The 18031-nt window shown below is 37.1% G+C and overlaps 1 protein-coding gene across 7 annotated transcripts in view; it reads left to right on the top strand.

Moving 5' to 3' along the window:
- The window catches only part of UBR3 (ubiquitin protein ligase E3 component n-recognin 3), a 279870-nt gene extending 262154 nt beyond the window's left edge, over nucleotides 1-17716 (top strand). For 5 of the 7 annotated variants that reach the window (XM_033231173.1, XM_033231172.1, XM_033231176.1 and 2 more), the window contains 4 exons: nucleotides 7348-7527; nucleotides 13063-13272; nucleotides 13794-13933; nucleotides 15311-17705. In XM_033231173.1, the coding sequence (XP_033087064.1) occupies nucleotides 7348-7527; nucleotides 13063-13272; nucleotides 13794-13933; nucleotides 15311-15428 (648 nt within the window). In that variant the 3' untranslated portion in view covers nucleotides 15429-17705. Of the gene's footprint in view, nucleotides 1-130; nucleotides 239-7347; nucleotides 7528-13062; nucleotides 13273-13793; nucleotides 13934-15310 lie in introns of those variants that run through there. The other 2 variants (XM_033231180.1, XM_033231177.1) reach the window with 2 other exon arrangements.
- Nucleotides 17717-18031: the final 315 nt, after the last annotated feature.

Genomic DNA, 18031 nt, shown 5'->3' with positions numbered 1-18031 from the left:
TTATTGTGTCTTCCAAACGCACAGTTAGCTTTGCTTTATCAATAACCAAATAATAAACTAGGTCCCAATGGTTATATCCACATCTAGACTGTTCAAGGTCATCAGGAACTCTTTTATTTGTGTGCTTTAGCTTTTAGTTCTTGGTTGTATCTCCAAATACGAAAAAGCTGAGAGGCTCCTGCTGTCCCCACAAAGAAATTAACAGCAAACAGATTCCAATTTTTTGGAATAATTACAAGTGAGTATCTTGACCAAATAAACCCTGTAGCCATCAAAACAGCAGATTGAGCTGTGCTAAGTTTTTCTGCAGGTCTGGCCATATCAGCCAATCTAGCACACACCAACCCCCATTTCATAATTGGAGCCCAGAAAAAAACTGTTCTGGGACCTGCTGGATGGTTGTACAACGGCCTCAATTTCTCGGGCAGCATCAGCTCCACTTTATCGAGGAGCTGGTGGTAGGTGGCCCGCAGGCCTCGGGCACCGGAGGCCGACATCTCCGCCAACAGCTCGTGAGCAGCCAGGTGGGAGCGTGGCTCTATTCTCGTCCCTGGCTGACAACGAAGGGGAGCTAGTCCCTTTTCCTTGCCACGACGCCTGGCGTCCCCCTCTTGCCTGGAGAGCCCTTCCCGTGGCTCTCCCTGCCCCGCTGTGAACCAAAAAGCCGAGGCCCACGGCCGGCGCCCCGCGCCCCGCGAAGGTTGAGGGGGCGGAGGCTGCCAATGGCCCGCCGCCGGCCCCGTGAAGGAGAGAGGGAGGAGGAGCCTTGGCAACAGGTGCCAAAATAATCACCTCACCGAGTCCGCCCAGCGCCCTACTGGCAGCGAGCTTGCGCTGGCAGGGCTGCCCGCCAGGATTGGCCCGCCCCGAGGCGTGGGCGGGGTCGAGCGGAAACCTCCTCTTTCTCTCCCCTCTCCCCCGCCCTCGAGGCCATGTTAGAGAAGGGAAAGTGAAGCTGCGCCGGTTCTTCTGCTCCTTAACTTTAATTAAGCAGACCTGTAGTTAAAATGGGCTTTTCGGGCCTTCAATGCCTAAAGATGATGCTGCACCATTCTGTTGCTTTTGACTGGAAGCTCGTGAGCGAGAGACTCCAGAATTGAGTCGCTTCTCTCTCTACCCCTTTTATCCCTAGCGACTTAGGAATCTGGTTAGAGTGGCCCGAATGCATTCTTCCAGGGTGAGGGCAGCCGCGGCACACACCAGCCTCAGTCCCCAGGGTGATCGTCATCTCACGAGAAAAAGCCCATTTGTATTTTCCTTACTATGACACACTTGTTATATAATACGTCTTTTGAAAATATTTGATTTTTTAAAAAGTCATCACCTCATGAGTTTTTGTTTAGAATAATCTGTCACCTTCGTCCAAGTCAAAAACTGAGAAAATTTTATTTTATAAATGTTTCTTGCAGTAGGTTTTTTTCATCTTAGTAACCAACATTTGGACTTAAGGTCTGCTTCATATGAGAGACCAAGTAATACTGAAATATATCCTATGAGGTCTAGGGGAAAAAAATGTATTTGTGTAGATCTTTGTTAATTTTTATTCATTGTTGGGTTTCCTATCATAAGCTGGAAAAATGTTGCTATTTTTTTACCATTGGCAGTTCCCATCTTCCCAAGTTATTTGTGCATTGCATGTAACAAATTCCCTCTCTCAATAGAGCAAGAAGATACAAAAATTGTAAACATATATGCACAAAATAACAGTGCTCCAAATTACATAAATAAATGACAGAATTGAAAGAAGAACTAGACAAATCTACAGTTATAGCTGGAGACTTCAATGTGCCTTCTTAGTAATCAATAACAAGTAGAGAGCAAATCAACTAGGATAAAAGAGACCTGAACAACACTATTATGACGTAACTACATCTATAACTTCTCCAACAAACAGTAGAATATATATTATATACAACTACACATGGAATATTGTTCATTAGAATAAACCATATGTCAAGTCGTAAAGTATCAATTTTCAAAGAAATTATAGAGCATTTTTTGACCACACAGAATTAAATTAGAAATTAATAACAGAAAATCATCAAATCTGTGATAAGCATCATAATTCTAAGTAATTTGTGGATCAAAGCAGAAATCACAGGGAAATTAGAAAAGATCTTTTTTCTTTTCTTTCTTTTTTTTTTTTTTGAGATGGAGTCTTGCTCATCACCCAGGCTGGAGTGCAGTGGCGTGATCTCGGCTCACTGCAAGCTCCGCCTCCCGGGTTCACGCCATTCTCCTGTCTCAGCCTCCCGAGTAGCTGGGACTACAGGCGCCTGCCAGTGCGCCCAGCTAATTTTTTGTATTTTTAGCAGAGACGGGGTTTCACCGTCTGAGCCAGGATGGTCTCGATCTCCTGACCTTGTGATCCACCCGCCTCGGCCTCCCAAAGTGCTGGGATTACAGGCATGAGCCACCGCGCCCGGCCCTTTTTCTTTTTTTTTTTTTTGAGACAGCGTTTCCCTCTGTTGCCCAGGCTCAAGTGCAGTGGTGTGATCTCAGCTGACTGCAACCTCTGCTGCCTGGGTTCAAGCAATTCTCCTCCCTCAGAGTCCTGAATAGCTGGGATTACAGGTGCCCAACACCATGCCTGGCTAGTTTTTTTATTTTTAGTAGAGATGGGGTTTCACCACGTTGGGCAGGCTGGTCTTGAACTCCTGACCTCAAGTGACCCACCCACCTTGACCTCCCCAAGTGCTGGGATTACAGGCGTGAGCCACCTCACCCAGCCTAGAAAATATTTTTAACTGAGTAAAAATGTAAACACAATATACTGAAATTGTGGGATCCAGCTAAAGCAGTTCTTAGAGGGATATTTGTCACTTCAGATACTTTTTTTAAAATAAGAAGGGCCAGGTACAGTGGCTCATGCCTGTAATCCCAGCACTTTGGGAGGCCAAGGAGTTTGAGACCAGCCTGGCCAATATGGTAAAACCCTGTCTCTACTAAAAATACAAACATTAGCAGGGCATGGTGGTGCGCACCTGTAGTCCCAGCTACTCAAGAGGCTGAGGCAGGAGAATCACTTGAACTTGGGAGGCGGAGGTTGCAGTGAGCGGAAATTGCACCACTGCACTCCAGCCTGGGCGACAGAGCGAGACTCTGTCTCAATAAATAAATAAATAAATAAATACATAAAAATTAAAAAGAAGAAATATCTAAATCATTATCTAAGTTTCTACCATATGAAGCTAGAAATAGAGCAAATTAGACTTAAAGCAAGTAAAAGAAAGGAAATAATAAAAATCAGAACAGAAATCAATGAAGTTGTAATGGCAAAACAGTAGAGAAAATCAATGAGTCCAAAATCTGGTTCTTTGCAAAGGTCTGTAAAATGGATAAACCTAGATGACAGGAGCTCAGCTGAACTGGAAGAGAGCTGATTGATAAGAAAAAAAAAAGGAGGTGGTACAAATTACCAATATCAGGAATGAAAGAGAAGAAGACATCCATATTGAGCCATAAGAGAATATATGGATAACATTTGCCAATAAATTTGACAAGTTAGATAAAATGGATAAATTTCTTGAAAGATACAAATTACTAAAACTGACTGAAGAAATAGAAAATCTGAATATATCTATACCAAGAAAATTAATTTAGTTATCAAATTTATATAATTGTTACTCATCCAGAAAAGAAACATCAAGAACTTTATATCAACAAAGATAACATTGTGGTAAACTCTATGAGACATTTAAGGAAGAAATTGTACCAATACTCTTGAACCTATCTCAGAAAATAAAGGAAGAAGGAACACTTCTGAACTCAATTTATGAGGCCAGTTTTATCCTGATATTTGAACCAGGCATTATGAAAAAACCTACAAACCCATGTCTCCCATGAACATAGAAGCAAAAGCCTTCACAAAATATTAGCAATAGAAAGAATAATACACTATAACCAAATGGGTATTTTTCTTTTAGCTTTATTGAGGTACAAGAAATATTTGAGTTATAAATATTAAGGACAAGTAAAAATTATATGTATTTATCATATACAATGTGTAATGTTTTGATATATGTATACATTGTATATGATGGCCACAATCAGGCTAATTAACATATCCATCATCTCACATAGTTATGTTTTCTGATGAGAAAATTTAAGATCTACTCTGTTAGCAAATTTCAAGTATACAATACAGTATTATTAAATGTAGTCACCATGCTATACGTTACCTCTCCAGAACTTATTCATCTTATAACAGAGTTTGTATCCTTTGACCAACATCTCCCCATTTCTCCCAGACCCTGGTAACCACCATTCTACTCTGCTTCTACTTTTTAAGATTCCAGTATGAGATCATGCAGTATTTGTCTCTCGGTGACTAGCTTATTTCATTTAACATAATGTCCTTCAGAGTCATTCATGTTGTGACAAATGACAGCATTTCCTTCTTTTCTTAGGTTGAGTAATATTTCATGTGTATACAGTCATCCCTCGTTATTCAAGTCCCTTACATAAAATAGTGTAGTATTTGCTTATAACATGCACACCCTCCCATATATTTTAAATCATCTCTACCCTAGATTACTTATAATATATAATATAAATGCTATACAAATAATTATATCGTATTATTTGTATTTTATTTTTTTAAATATTTTTGATGTGTGGCTGGTTGTGGAACTCATGAATACAGAGGGCTATTTTTTTATTCACTCATCCATCAATGGACTCTTAGGTTGATTAATATCTTTGCTATTGTAAGTAATGCTGCATTGAACATGGGCATGACCAAATGGGTTTATCCTGGAATGCACAGTTGGTTTGACAACAAAAGTGAATTAATTTAGTTTGCATATTAATTGGATAAATGGGAGAAAAACCATATGATCATTTCATTTGTCAAAGAAAAGCATTTAGCAAAACCTAATGTCCTTTCATGGTAAAAACACTCACAAAGCTAGGAGTAGAAGGGGATTTTCTCAGCCTGATAAAGAACATATCAAAAACTCTTAGCTAACATCATACTTAATAGTGAAAGACAGGAACAAGATTGGAACAAGACAAGGATGCCTGCTCTCACCACTTTTCAGCATTGTACTAAATTTTCTAGCAAGGCAGGTAGGCAAGAAAAAGAAAAAAAGACATCCAGAATGGAAAGGAAGAGGTGAAACAGTTTCTGTTTGCAAATAAAATGACCTTACCTCTAGAACACCATAAGGAATCTCCAAAGAAACCTGTGAGAGCTAATAAACAAGTTCAGCAAGGTTGTAGGATACAAGATAGATGTATAAAAATTTCATTGTATTTTTATACACTAGCACCGAGCAATCTGAAAATGAAATTAATAATTCAATTTATAATGGGGTGATGAAAATATTTTGGAATTAGATACTGGCAAGGGTTGCACAGTTTCATGAATATACTGAAAACCACTGAATTGTATATATTAAAAGAGTATTTATGGTATGTGACTTATACCTAAAATTTTTTTCTAGCTGTGTGAAAAAAGACTTGTATCCAGAATGTGTCAAAAATTCTTTTAACTCAAGTGTAAGAAAACAAAAACCCAACACAAAAGTGGGCAAAATACTTGAATAGATACTTCTTAAGAGAATATATATGAATGGCCAACAAGTAGATGAAAAGATACTCAACATCTTTGTTCATTAGAGAAGTACCAATTAATATCACAAGTGATAATACCAAGTGTTGGCGAGGATTTGAAGTCCTAGAAGTGTTATTCACTGTAATGCAAGATGGTATAGTCAATTTGGAAAAAGGTTGGCAGTTTTTAAAAATATTAAGCACATGCTTACTGTACAACCGAGCAGTTCTGCTAAGTATCAGCTAGAAGAAATGAAAACATATGTCTCCATTTAGACTTCTAAATGAATGTTCACAATAGCCTAATTCATAGTCAAAACCTGGAAACAACCATCAACAGGTGAATGTATGAACAAAATGTGGTATAACATGAATGAGTCTCAAAATAAGTGAAAGGCCAGGTACAAAAGATTACATCCTGTATGATTTTATTTACATGAAGTTTTTTAAAAAGCCAAAACTATAATAGTAGAAATATCAGTGACTGCTTGGGTCCAAAGAGTAGGGGCCAGGATTGACTGCATAGGAACGTAAGCAAATTTTAAGGCGTGATGGAATTATTCTGAAACTATTGTGCTGGTGGTTGCATGACTATACATTTGCCAAAATTCATTAACCTATACATAAAATGGTTGAATGTTATGGTATATGGATTTATAGATCAGTAAAGTTTTTAAAAATGCCTACTTTGTTAAACTATATAAATGGAAGATTTGTAACTTTATTTCTAGAGATTTGAAAATTAACATCTTTCTCAGTCTGCATATTTTTCTTTTTCATCTGCGTTTCTTCTTTGTAGCATATTTCAGAATTTTGTACTTAATGTCCATAATTAGTTTGGCAGACCTTTGTTGAATGTCTGCTCTGTGCCAAGTGTTAGGAGGACAGAGTTCCTACTTCCAGAGAACTCACAATCTTATGGAGAAGGCAAATTTGTTTTTAAAGTAACTAATAGGAAACATAAATGCAAGAACAGAAGTGTTGACAAGGTATGCAAGAACTAATTATATCTGAATGGAGCTGGGTGGTCTGAGGTTTCATTAAATGGTGCCAGGGAAGGCTTCCCTAGTGAGCTGGAATTTGGAGGATAATAGGAATTGATTCCGTGCACAAGGGAGAGCAGACACATTAGCTTCCTATGTGGTCTTTCGGTTAAATAAAGAGGGTTTGGGGAATATATTTCTGTGTTTATAAGACTAATAAGCTTCTTTAAAAATCAACTTTTAGGATATGAATTCTTGGTCACTGATATATCTGGTACTTTTATTAGCAAATAGAGCTTCGGATTACCTGGCTACTAACAACCCCACCCGCCTTTTTAAAACTAATTTTGTTTCACACTTATTCAAAGTCTAGGCACGTTAATTAGCACTGTCTCTTGTGAATTTCATGTTTTTACTGTTGTTCCTTATCCACACTGACAACCTACACGTTTTAAACCAGAAATAACTTTCTTTTTGCTCCAAATTAACATGTGCTTTCATAGAGTAGCTAGGTTTCATAGAACTATTAGATATGTAACGACTCTATTTAAAAAATAAATATATGAAAGAAGCAGATGACATTTAGGAGTTATATTTCAAAGAGATGTATTTTGAGGATATTTAGATATAACAGCTAGGAACCTTTTTCTCTCGTTTCTCCTACTCCCTTCACGTTTTTTCAGTTGACTCAGTTAAGAAAGTTTTCTTATTGTCTCAAAGTAATTGATGAGGATGACCCTTAAAATCTATATAATAGGAAATGTTCTTGATGAAATATTTTGAGAATTTTCTATTTTGTATCTAAAAGGAAGAAGAAGAATTTTCAGTTCTTGCCAGCTGCCTGGGACTTCTGCCAACATTTTACCAAACAGAACATCCATTCATCAGTGCCTCCTGTCTGGATTGGCCGGTTCCAGCATTTGATATTATAACTCAGTGGTGTTTTGAGATAAAATCGTTTACTGAAAGACATGCAGAACAAGGAAAGGTATGTTAAAAGAGGTGTACTAACTTGCCACGGTGGTGATATGCTAATAGGTAAGCATATCATCTTGCTTGCCTTTCCATCTCATTGTATACCCCTCCTCTGCCATTACCTTGCTCAAATCACAAAAGCATATTGCATAAGTATGCTATACATTTTTAAACTTCTAGAACATTACTTATTGCTGTTACTAAAGCAACCTTCCTACCCTTCTGTTGAATTAATAATCACTGTTTGCTAAGTAACATTTACCTTTGCTAAGATAAATGTGACTTCCTCCGTGAAGATTTGTCTGATAGTCCATCTTCCTTACATCCTAATCCCTTTTTTCCCTGTTGTTCTATAAGGCTGTACTTTTGTGACTGTCTCTAACAGTTGCCATGTTTATTACGTTTGTTTCTTTAATGTGTCTGAATGCGGGCTCCATGAAGCAGAAATTGTTTCTTATTTATCCCCAGTTTCTAGAAAGTGTCTCATATAGACTAGTCACCTAATAAATATTTGTGGAACAATTAAGTTGTGGGGTGGTGTCATTGGCAGAAATAGAACTTATGAAAGGGGAGCCAAGTTTCAGGGAAAATGAGAATTTTAATTTTGAACATCAAAAGGACAATAAAAAAATAATATTTCAGATGGATATGTCGGACTAGATTTCATTTTTAAAACATTGAAATGAATAATAAAAGCAAGATAAGCATAAGTTATAAATGTCTCTGCTTTTGTTCTTTTCCGTTTTTTGCTGAAATCCTTAAAAAGATGCTATCTCATTTTATACCCTTTTTTTTAAAAAAAAAAAGGAAAGAGAAATTCAAGAAGTTAACTGAATCTTGCATATTACATATACAAATATCTTCCTGTCTAATAATTTCTTTATTCACAGAGCATATGGCAATAATTTGACATCATACTTTGATGTCTGAAAACCTATGCAGAATGACATGGAGTAAGAGATGGGTATAATTGTAGAACCAAGGCAGGGAAAAAAGTAATGAGCACACCCAGAGTTTTTTGTCTTCATATGAGCCATAGGTTAAAATCAAGCCTACATTTTAGATGAATGATTATTGGTATGTATGCTGATGGAAAACAGTAATTTATCATTTTAAAATGTTTAATCTTTTTTATATAATTAGGTGATAATTATTTTAGAGGCAGTGTAGTAGACATTTGATTAATTTATTAATTTATGCTAACGCAGAATTTTTGCCAGTTATGTAAGTGCACCACCATTTGACCTGCATCCCCACTTGTGTCCCTGCTCCACTCTTGTGTTCCTAGCCCTGATCCTAACCCCTAGGTCAACCTCAGGAAGGTTAATCTGTATAGAGAGACCTAGCAGGGTAAATGATGACAGGAGCTGTGTAGTCCAACAGCACTATCCTTGAAAAACTGTCTGTGAATTACTACTTCTGAATTTTTGTATCAGTTAAGATTCTTTGTTCAGAAACAACAAAATCCAGTTCTGATTTAAAATAAGGAAAACCAAAGCAAACTATGACAGAAAAAAAAAAAACCATTCATTGGAAGCATACTTGGTAATGTGCAGAATTAAAGAGCTTAACTGTCATCGCTTGGGAAGGAGAGAAACCACAAAGATCTCTGATCTTTTTTCTCTGAAGTGCTGCCACCAGATAACTAAGCTTCAACCATTTTCCTTCCATCCGTTTGCATGCTCAAGGTTCAGATTCCTGGGAGAGAGAATCTGGGTGGCCTAACTCTTGTAATACATATACCCTAGTGGTGGGGCAGGATCTTGTGTTGAGGGCAGCCCCATCAGAACTGTATGGAGCAAGAGCAGAGGTTATTTTCCAAAAGAACTTATAATGTTATTAACATAAGAAAGCAGCAAAGGATGCTAGGAGGATTTAAAAAACAAACTGGTGGCCCACTACTTTCACATCTTGCCTGCCTGGCACATACACACCCTTCTTCTCATTCACAGAATTTCACTTCTGCTGTTCAAAATGATGTAACCATTTTACTTATGACTGCAAATGCATCTGTGACTTTCCCAAATAAGCAACCTGTTGTCACATATAGTCCTTACATCATCAGGCCTCTCTGCATCCAGTAGCTCTGAGAGATGTCCATTGTTCCTGTCATTTGTTGTACTCACACCCAGATGGTCTGGAACATTTTAATTAGTACCTACTCACACTGAATTCAATAGTAAGAGAATGAAAATGTTGCAAAGATATATGACACAGTAAGCAAGATTTGCAAGTAGTCATAAAGCTGCAGCTAACATACAAATATATATGACTTTATTCTTTTACCATCCGTGATCCAGCACACCTCACCTGATTGGATTTGCTTGAGCAAGGATGTGATACCAAACTTTATTCTGAGAGGGCTGAGCTTCTGGTGATTGGTCATGTCTTGTTTCTATAAGGCTGTAATCATTCTGTGTTAAATTTCTGCCTTTCAAGCTTGGTCTATGGTCGGGGTGGCAGTAGGCATTTTTAAATTCCAAAATATTGCTCTACCAATTGTATGGCAACATTTTTATTCTTCTTGATAGTCATGGTCAGTCCCTCCAGGCAATGCGATAAGCTATCCTTGTGATGTGGATGGCATATACCACAAATGTTCCTAATGGTCTAAGGAACATAGAATGGTCAGATGACATTTAGTTTCTAATTCAGTATAACCAGTGTTATAAACTGTACTAGAGGATAGATAGTACATAGCTCCCTTAGCCTGTAAATCCACAGAAGAGTCCAGAATAGCAGTGAAGCAGAAATTTGAGACCAAATTTTTTTTTCCATGTTAATGTTTACAATTTAATAAATCTCTTGATTGCAGACATGTAAGGCTGTTTGGTAGTATTCAGAAACATCACAGTAATGGCAAGTTTTTCAGTTGGTGTGTAGTCTTCAATAAGTATCTATGAAACTGTCAAATCAGTATGACTGTATTTATACCTCCATAATTTTCAGGATTGTTGGTAACCAGAGCATATGTTCCCCAAATAACCTTGCCTCCTTCTGTCACAAGGCCCAACTCACTCATGTTTACCTCAGTAACAGTACCTTTGGTAGTAACACCCAAAGTTATATACATTGGGAATGAAGGACTCTTCTTTACACCAAGTATTGTTAGGCAAAAGGTGGCTCTCAGTTCAGGATGTTACATGGGCTTTCTTGAAACGCAAGCCCATTGGCCTGATGAATGTTCCATAGATACGTAGTTTTCTTGTAAAGCCATCTCCAACAAAGTAGAGTTTAGTAACCATCCTCTTCCATGCCTTCTTCTTTCTCTTTCCTGTTGGAATAACTTTTTTTTTTCTTTTTTTTGAGACACAGTCTCGCTCTGTTGCCCAGGCTTGAGTGCAGTAGAGCAATCTTGGCTTACTGCAACTCTTACCTCCCGGGTTCAAGTGATTTTCCTGCCTCGGCCTCCTGAATAGCTGGGATTACAGGCGCCTGCCACTATGCCCAGCTAATTTTTGTATTTTTAGTAAAGACAGGGTTTCACCATGTTGCCCAGGCTGGTCTTGAACTCCTGACCTCAAATGATCTGCCTACCTCGGCCTCCCACAGTTCTGAGATTACAGGCATGAGCCATTGCACCTGGCCCTGTTGAAGTAATTTTTAACACTTCTGTTTCTCCCTAGGCAGGTACTTTTAGACAGAGGGACTTTCCATTTTCCCGCTTTCTCTTTTCATTTCTGCTTAATCATACTGGAAAGTACGTTAGCTCGAGGTGTCCCTCTCTGTCCAGCAGATAGGCAGGTACTGCTCCCTGTGGAGTCTTTTTTTTGTTTGGTGCTTCTTTTTTCATGCATCTTGATAGTCTTTTTCATTTGTATTTTCTCAGCATGGTGCTGTTTAAGATAAAGCTTAGCCTTCAGACCAGTCATTTTCTTTGCCTTCTTTGAATGTTCATAAGCCTCTCAACTTTCCTTCTTTCCTTTTCTCATAGTAATCCAAATGATATCCATTAGCATTCACAGTGTAATTCAATATATTTGTTCTGTGGCATGGCACAGGCACAGCCCCTGGGGTGTGAAAATTCTCTCAATTTTTGGGTCTCTTGTGAAAATTCTCTCAATTTTTGGGTCTCAGAGACCCACGAGCAAACTCCACACAGGCCGCAACAGGAAAGGCAAGACCGAATTTTAGGTGTAATCATGAGAGTTGCTACAACTGTTAAATACTTTCCACCTCTTATTTACCATACATATGTATTCCAGTTGTGAGAAAGGTCACCCATATATACTGGTTGCTGTGTAGAGCATACACATTCTGTAGGTGTTTTCTTCCAGCTGGTGCCATCTAAATATTTGTAAATTTCATTAATTTCATAATTTTTATGGCACTGAAAAAAACAGTTTTGTAGTTCATGATTTAAAATACCACTGCTTTTTTCAGATGATTGAGTATATGTTAAGATCAGTGAATTCCATGGACATCCACCTGTTGCCTTACATCTCTCTTAATGAGGGAAATTATTGGAGGTAATGTGCTATGGGCTACTGGATAACATGCAGCCTAACCTATAATAAGTGTCAAGTTCAGTGAGGACAAATTGTTATCCCTTCCCTTTAATGGAAGGGTTCCACTGTAATCAACTCATTTCAGAATGTGCCATCCTTGGGGTCCAGGGTTGGGCACTGAGTATTGGCAAATGATGTATTGTATACTGTTCTTATAATTGCTTCCATGGACACTTTATCCATAACTTGTTGATGAGGAACAAGCTAGCTTAGTTACTCCACTGATTTAGGTAGATTATGGCTGCATGTAGGTAACGTGATATGATCTCCATTTAAATTGACTATTACTTACAGTTTCTTAAGGTGATAGACTCACACTACATTTTATCTGTTTAAAGTGTGAATGGAGTAGCATCTAGAAAAATTTTATGCTATTGCCAGTATTTTTATGCAGCTGCAAATAGTTAATAAAGCATACCCTTCAGGGAAATTTAACTAACTTGAAAATTTTTTTATTCTTAAAGCAAGAAATATATGAAAAGAATTCTAACCCAGCACTTAAAGGGATATAAAAGATCTTAACAGCTTGAGGTGTAATGAATTGTACATATTCTAGGAAAGAGATTCTACATTATAAAGTATTAAAGTAGAAAAAATGAGTTATAACCATGATCTCCCCTAAAGAAAAAGCTAAAGAATTGTTTGAGAGTGGTCAAAACTTGGTTTTAAAAAATATGTAACTTTTAAAAACCTTTGCACTATGCATGTTTAAAGTCAAATACAATTAGATGTATTTTCCCTGCATGCTTAGAGATGGTGTTTTTCTTTTAAAGTAATAACAAGTTTAAATGTTTTAAGTTGCTTAATCTAAAAAATTAAATCATATTGTAATTGGAAACGATAATACATTAAAATAGATAATGGTAACTGTTGAACTACTATTTTAGTCATATATAAACTGGAAATGAGAGGAGTGTTAATGAAGAAAATAAGCCACATTCTTGGAGGCAGATTTTTCTTTCCGTAAAAATACCTTTAAAAAATATATTGTGTTAGTGACCTAAATACATAAAACTAATGAATATTTTTGGATGTTTTAGGCCTTGCTTATCCAGGAGTCAAAATGGAAATTACCACACCTACTACAGTTGCCTGAGAATTATAACACCATTTTTCAGTACTACCACAGAAAAACCTGTAGTGTCTGCACCAAGGTTCCTAAAGATCCTGCTGTTTGCCTTGTGTGTGGTACTTTTGTATGCCTGAAAGGACTTTGCTGCAAGCAACAAAGTTACTGTGAATGTGTATTGGTAAGCAATAATAGATAATACAAAATTTATGAAAACATAGATCTCATAGCACAAGGAAAATATGGTCAAGCCAGCTCTTCATATTTAACCACTCTTTGAATTAAGTATATAATACATACAGGGATTGTGTGTCTTAATCCAGTAGAACAGTAAAAAAAGAAAGTCTCTGAGGTTTTAAGTGAGTAAATCCTTCCTTAAGTACAATTCTAGTTCTCCTTTCACCTACTATCCTTTAATGGTATATACTTGGGAATGTGCTGTGAAACAAAAGTCGTCTGTGCTGTTGGAGATACTAGACTCTGAATTAGATTGGCTCTTAATTGCTTTACTAGATATTCCTTACCCAAATTCCTCTTAATGTATTAATAATAAAGTGTTAGGAATGGAGTTATAAGTTTAACTTAAATGAAATCTTACTATTTTTAAATCACTGTGTTATTTAGAAGGCATTAAGATATTCTTGATTTTATTATAAAGCCTATTTGATTATGAAGTTCATTAATATATTTTTAATTTTTTAGCATTCTCAGAACTGTGGTGCAGGAACGGGTATTTTCCTTTTGATCAATGCATCGGTAATTATCATCATTCGAGGTCACCGCTTCTGCCTCTGGGGTTCCGTGTATTTGGATGCTCATGGAGAGGAAGACCGGGATCTTAGGTGAGATGTTCACGGATATATCCTGGTGTTTTATTGAAATTTGGTCAGTGAAAACCAATATGCTATTCCTGGCTTTGTAATTACAATTTTTTTAATATTAAGAAATTCTTGCCAGGCGCGGTGCCTAACGCCTGTAATCCCAGCACTTTGGGAGGGCGAGGCAGGTGGATCACATTAGGTTGGGAGCTCAAGACCAGCCTGACCAACATGGAGAAACCCCCTCTCTACTAAAAATACAAAATTAGCCGGGGTGGTGGCACATGCCTGTAATCCCAGCTACTTGGGAGGCTGAGGCAGGAGAATCGCTTGAACCCGGGAGGCGGAGGTTGCGGTGAGCCGAGATGGCGCCATTGCACTCCAGCACGGGCAAAAAGAGCAAAACCGTCTCAAAAAAAAAAAGAAAGAAAGAAATTCTGACTGTCATTAATTCAGAGCTATTTCTAGTTTTTGAGATATTATCCCTATCAATATATTGAGGAAACATGAAATAAACCAAATTACCATGTGAGGTTTTTGCCACGAAGAATCTGTTGGCCAGGCCCAGTAGCTCACACCTGTAATCTCAGCACTTTAGGAGGCTGAAGCAGGAGGATTGCTTGAGCCCAGGAGTTTGAGACCAGCCTGGGCAACATAGTGAGACCTCATCTCTACAAAATAAATAAATAAATAAATAAGCCAGGTGTGGTGGTATATGCCTGTGGTCCCAGCAACTCGGGAGGAGTTGGAAGGATCGCTTGAGCCCGGCAGGTGGAGGTTGCAGTGAGCTGTGATCGTGCCACTGCACACCAACCTGGGCAACAGAAAGACTCTGTCTCAAAAAAGAAGAATCTAGTAAAAAAAGAAATGCAGTAGGTGTGGTGGCTCACGCCTGTAATCCCAGCACTTTGGGAGACCGAGGCGGGCAGATCACTTGAGGTCAGGAGTTCGAGACCAGGCTGGCCAATATGGTGAAACCCCGTCTCTACTAAAAATACAAAAAATTAGCCGGGCATGGTGGCAGGTGCCTGTAGTCCCAGCTACTCGGGAGGCTGAGGCAGGAGAATGGCGTGAACTCGGGAGGCAGAGCTTGCAGTGAGCCAAGATCACGCCACTGCACTCCAGCCTGGGTGACAGAGTGAGACGCTGTCTCAAAAAATAAATGAATAAATAAAAGATAAAAAAATAAAAAAAGAGGCAGACATGGTGGTGAGCACCTGTAATCCCAGCTACTCGAGAGGCTGAGACAGAATTGCTTGAACCCAGGAGGTGGAGGTTGCAGTGAGCTGAGATTGCTCCACTGCGAGAGACTGTCTCAAAAAAAAAAAAAAGAAAAGAAAAAGAAATGCAAGTGAAATCTTCCTTGTATGATATTAATACTTTTTTTTCTTTTTATTCTAGGCGAGGCAAACCTCTCTACATTTGTAAGGAAAGATACAAAGTTCTTGAGCAACAGTGGATTTCTCATACTTTTGATCACATCAATAAAAGATGGGGTCCACATTACAATGGGCTGTGACTCTCCACCTCAGCATTGCATCATATCATCATTTTCGCTACAAATTTATTTTTCAACAATAAGCTTTAACTTAATTTGGGGGATTAACACTTTTGCTGAGGGAGAAAAAGAAAACATACGTTATGAAGCCTTTCCAAAATTAGGTGCTTGGTAATCACATTAATGGTATAATAATTTAATATCTGGAAAACATTAATAACAAGTTAAATTATTCTTTAGTGGTCATTTTTTAAGTGCACAATTAATAAGAAGCACAACTTGTTCACAAACTCATTCAGAAATGATTCTCCCAACAATGCATATCAGCTATTCATTGATACTTAGAGTGGGTGTGATTTATTTGACATTTTACTGCTTCTTTCTGTCTGTGTTTTAATTTGCATCTGCTAAGCATAATGCATCTTTTTTCCTCTGCCATTCTTGTGTTTGATTTGAGAATTTTTCTGTATGTAATTAGAAAAAAATGTAAAACATGATTTATGTGAAATATTGTATAGTAAAAGTTGGTCTAATAGTAGAACTTTAACATTTTTTCTTATTGTGAGGAATCTGTTAAAAGTTTAAGGCTTTGCTGAAAACTGAATTCATTCTCAGGAATTTCATAAATCTTCTCCCCAGGTAAATAATTGAAATAGCTGTAAAATAAGTAGATTGCTGCTGTTAATATAATACAGTACATTTTGGGGGGCATATGTATGGTTGGGGGGGGTCCTTAAAAATCAAAATTTGCCATTTCAAGTTGGATGAATTACTAGAGGTAATAACAAATCTTACTATAAAATCAAGAGGTACATACATTGGGCAGATGTTGATTCTGTGCATGCCCACCTTTTATTACCAAACAAGGTTTTGTTTATATGATTGTATTAGAAATGCTCAGACTTCCCCAGAAATAAACCATAAGTTTTGGAACTTTCTTTCAGCTCAAGAGGTTCAGCTATATTGTATTTGTGCAGTGTAATCACTGCTATTTCTGCTTGGTTTCCTAAAAGGAAAAAAAAAAGGCGCAGTGGTGATGACCCTCATGAATGAGCCTTGCTTCTGCATTCTTCTTAGAAACTGCTGTGAAAAACAGTTTATGTTTGCAGGGTTTAAAAATCAGTAAAAATGAGAATGATTGAGCTAAAACCCACTCTATGAGAAGGAAAATTACTGAAAAGCATGTGATACGTTGCTACAAAGATTTTTTTTCCTAAATGATTCAGTAATTGAGTATTTAACATATAGTGCTATCAAATCAAGCTATCCCTGGTACTTTGGACTTCCATGGCTTGTTATATAAAATTAAATTTTTACACGTAAAAATAAACTAAACAAATCTAATGATGAAATATAAAAATGTCAGATCCATGTTCTAAAAAGTGTTTGTAATGATATGACATTACAAGAGTATAAAAATGGATATTAAATGATGGCCTTGCATTAAAATATGGAAAGCAGAGCAGTACATATTCAAATGTATTCAAAAAGTCAAAAAATTACCTATAGTTCTACAATAAAATACATGGAAATAGCTTGCTATTTTTATATACATTTCCAAAATATTAAGATAACTTTCTGTAAGACTCAAATGATTCTGTTTGACTAAATAGCTGTCCTTTCCAACACATTGCTACTTTTTTAAATACTGTATCATAAGTTCAGCCTGTCATACTTTTTGCATTGATCATTATGAATACCAGACCATTTGTAAGTGTGGTTGAAGAGCAAAATGCTAATTTACATCTCTAGTAAATACTGTTACAGGATTCATGAACTTGAATAATTCTGCAGTTTGAAACTCTGATGCTATATATACATGGTATAATGTATTCAGACTTTGATTACTACTTATTTAAAATGGAATGTTTTATGGTTGTGCATATGGATGTGAAGTGAAAATATTAGCCTTAACTTTAAAATTTGGGTGTTTGATAGTGTTTATTTTGATATTGGTGAATTAGTCACCAGTAAATTTTAAAAAAGCACTTGGTTGAAAATTGTACTTGAATACATACATGCATGCTGCTAAACTAGAACTTTAATTTTTCCCCATAACTTTTATAAGTCCCATTTATAAACCCACTTTTAAAAATAACAGGTCCAAGTTAGAGTGATGTGTGTATATTATTCAAAAAAATGTACTGGTGTGATATCTTGTATGAATGATCATTTAAATACAGTACATTACTGTAGAAGCTAAATTGATCTTTATAATTAAGCAGAAATTACAAAACTAGGAATAATCAACATTGTAAGATATGTTAATAAAAACCTGCTGTCATTTGGTTTGTGAAAGGTCCTTAAAATGTTTACTGCTTACATGTTTTTTTCCCCCAAAGATACTGACAGTAATATATGTGAGTGAACATGGTTGAAAAGATCAAAGCATAACATAATTAGTAGTTGCTTTAGGGTGGAGTAAGTGTAAAGGGTTTGCTTTGCCTTTTTTTTATTTGCAGAGCTAGTTCTTGCTTCTTCAGTCCTTGTCTCATAATCAGTGCAGTCTTTCTTTGCTAAGTGTGTGTGTTTGGTAGGGGGAGAAGGAAATGAGTATGTAGATCTGAGGAACACGGCTGCTGTGGTCTGTGTTCTTTTCTGAAAGTTCCCAGCCAGACTTCAGA

This window comes from Trachypithecus francoisi, unplaced genomic scaffold (genome assembly GCF_009764315.1).
Source record: "Trachypithecus francoisi isolate TF-2019V2 unplaced genomic scaffold, Tfra_2.0 Lachesis_group13, whole genome shotgun sequence".
Lineage (NCBI taxonomy): Eukaryota > Metazoa > Chordata > Mammalia > Primates > Cercopithecidae > Trachypithecus > Trachypithecus francoisi.
The sequence above is the reverse complement of the archived record's forward strand: the minus strand, read 5'-3'. Positions and strand labels throughout refer to the sequence as shown.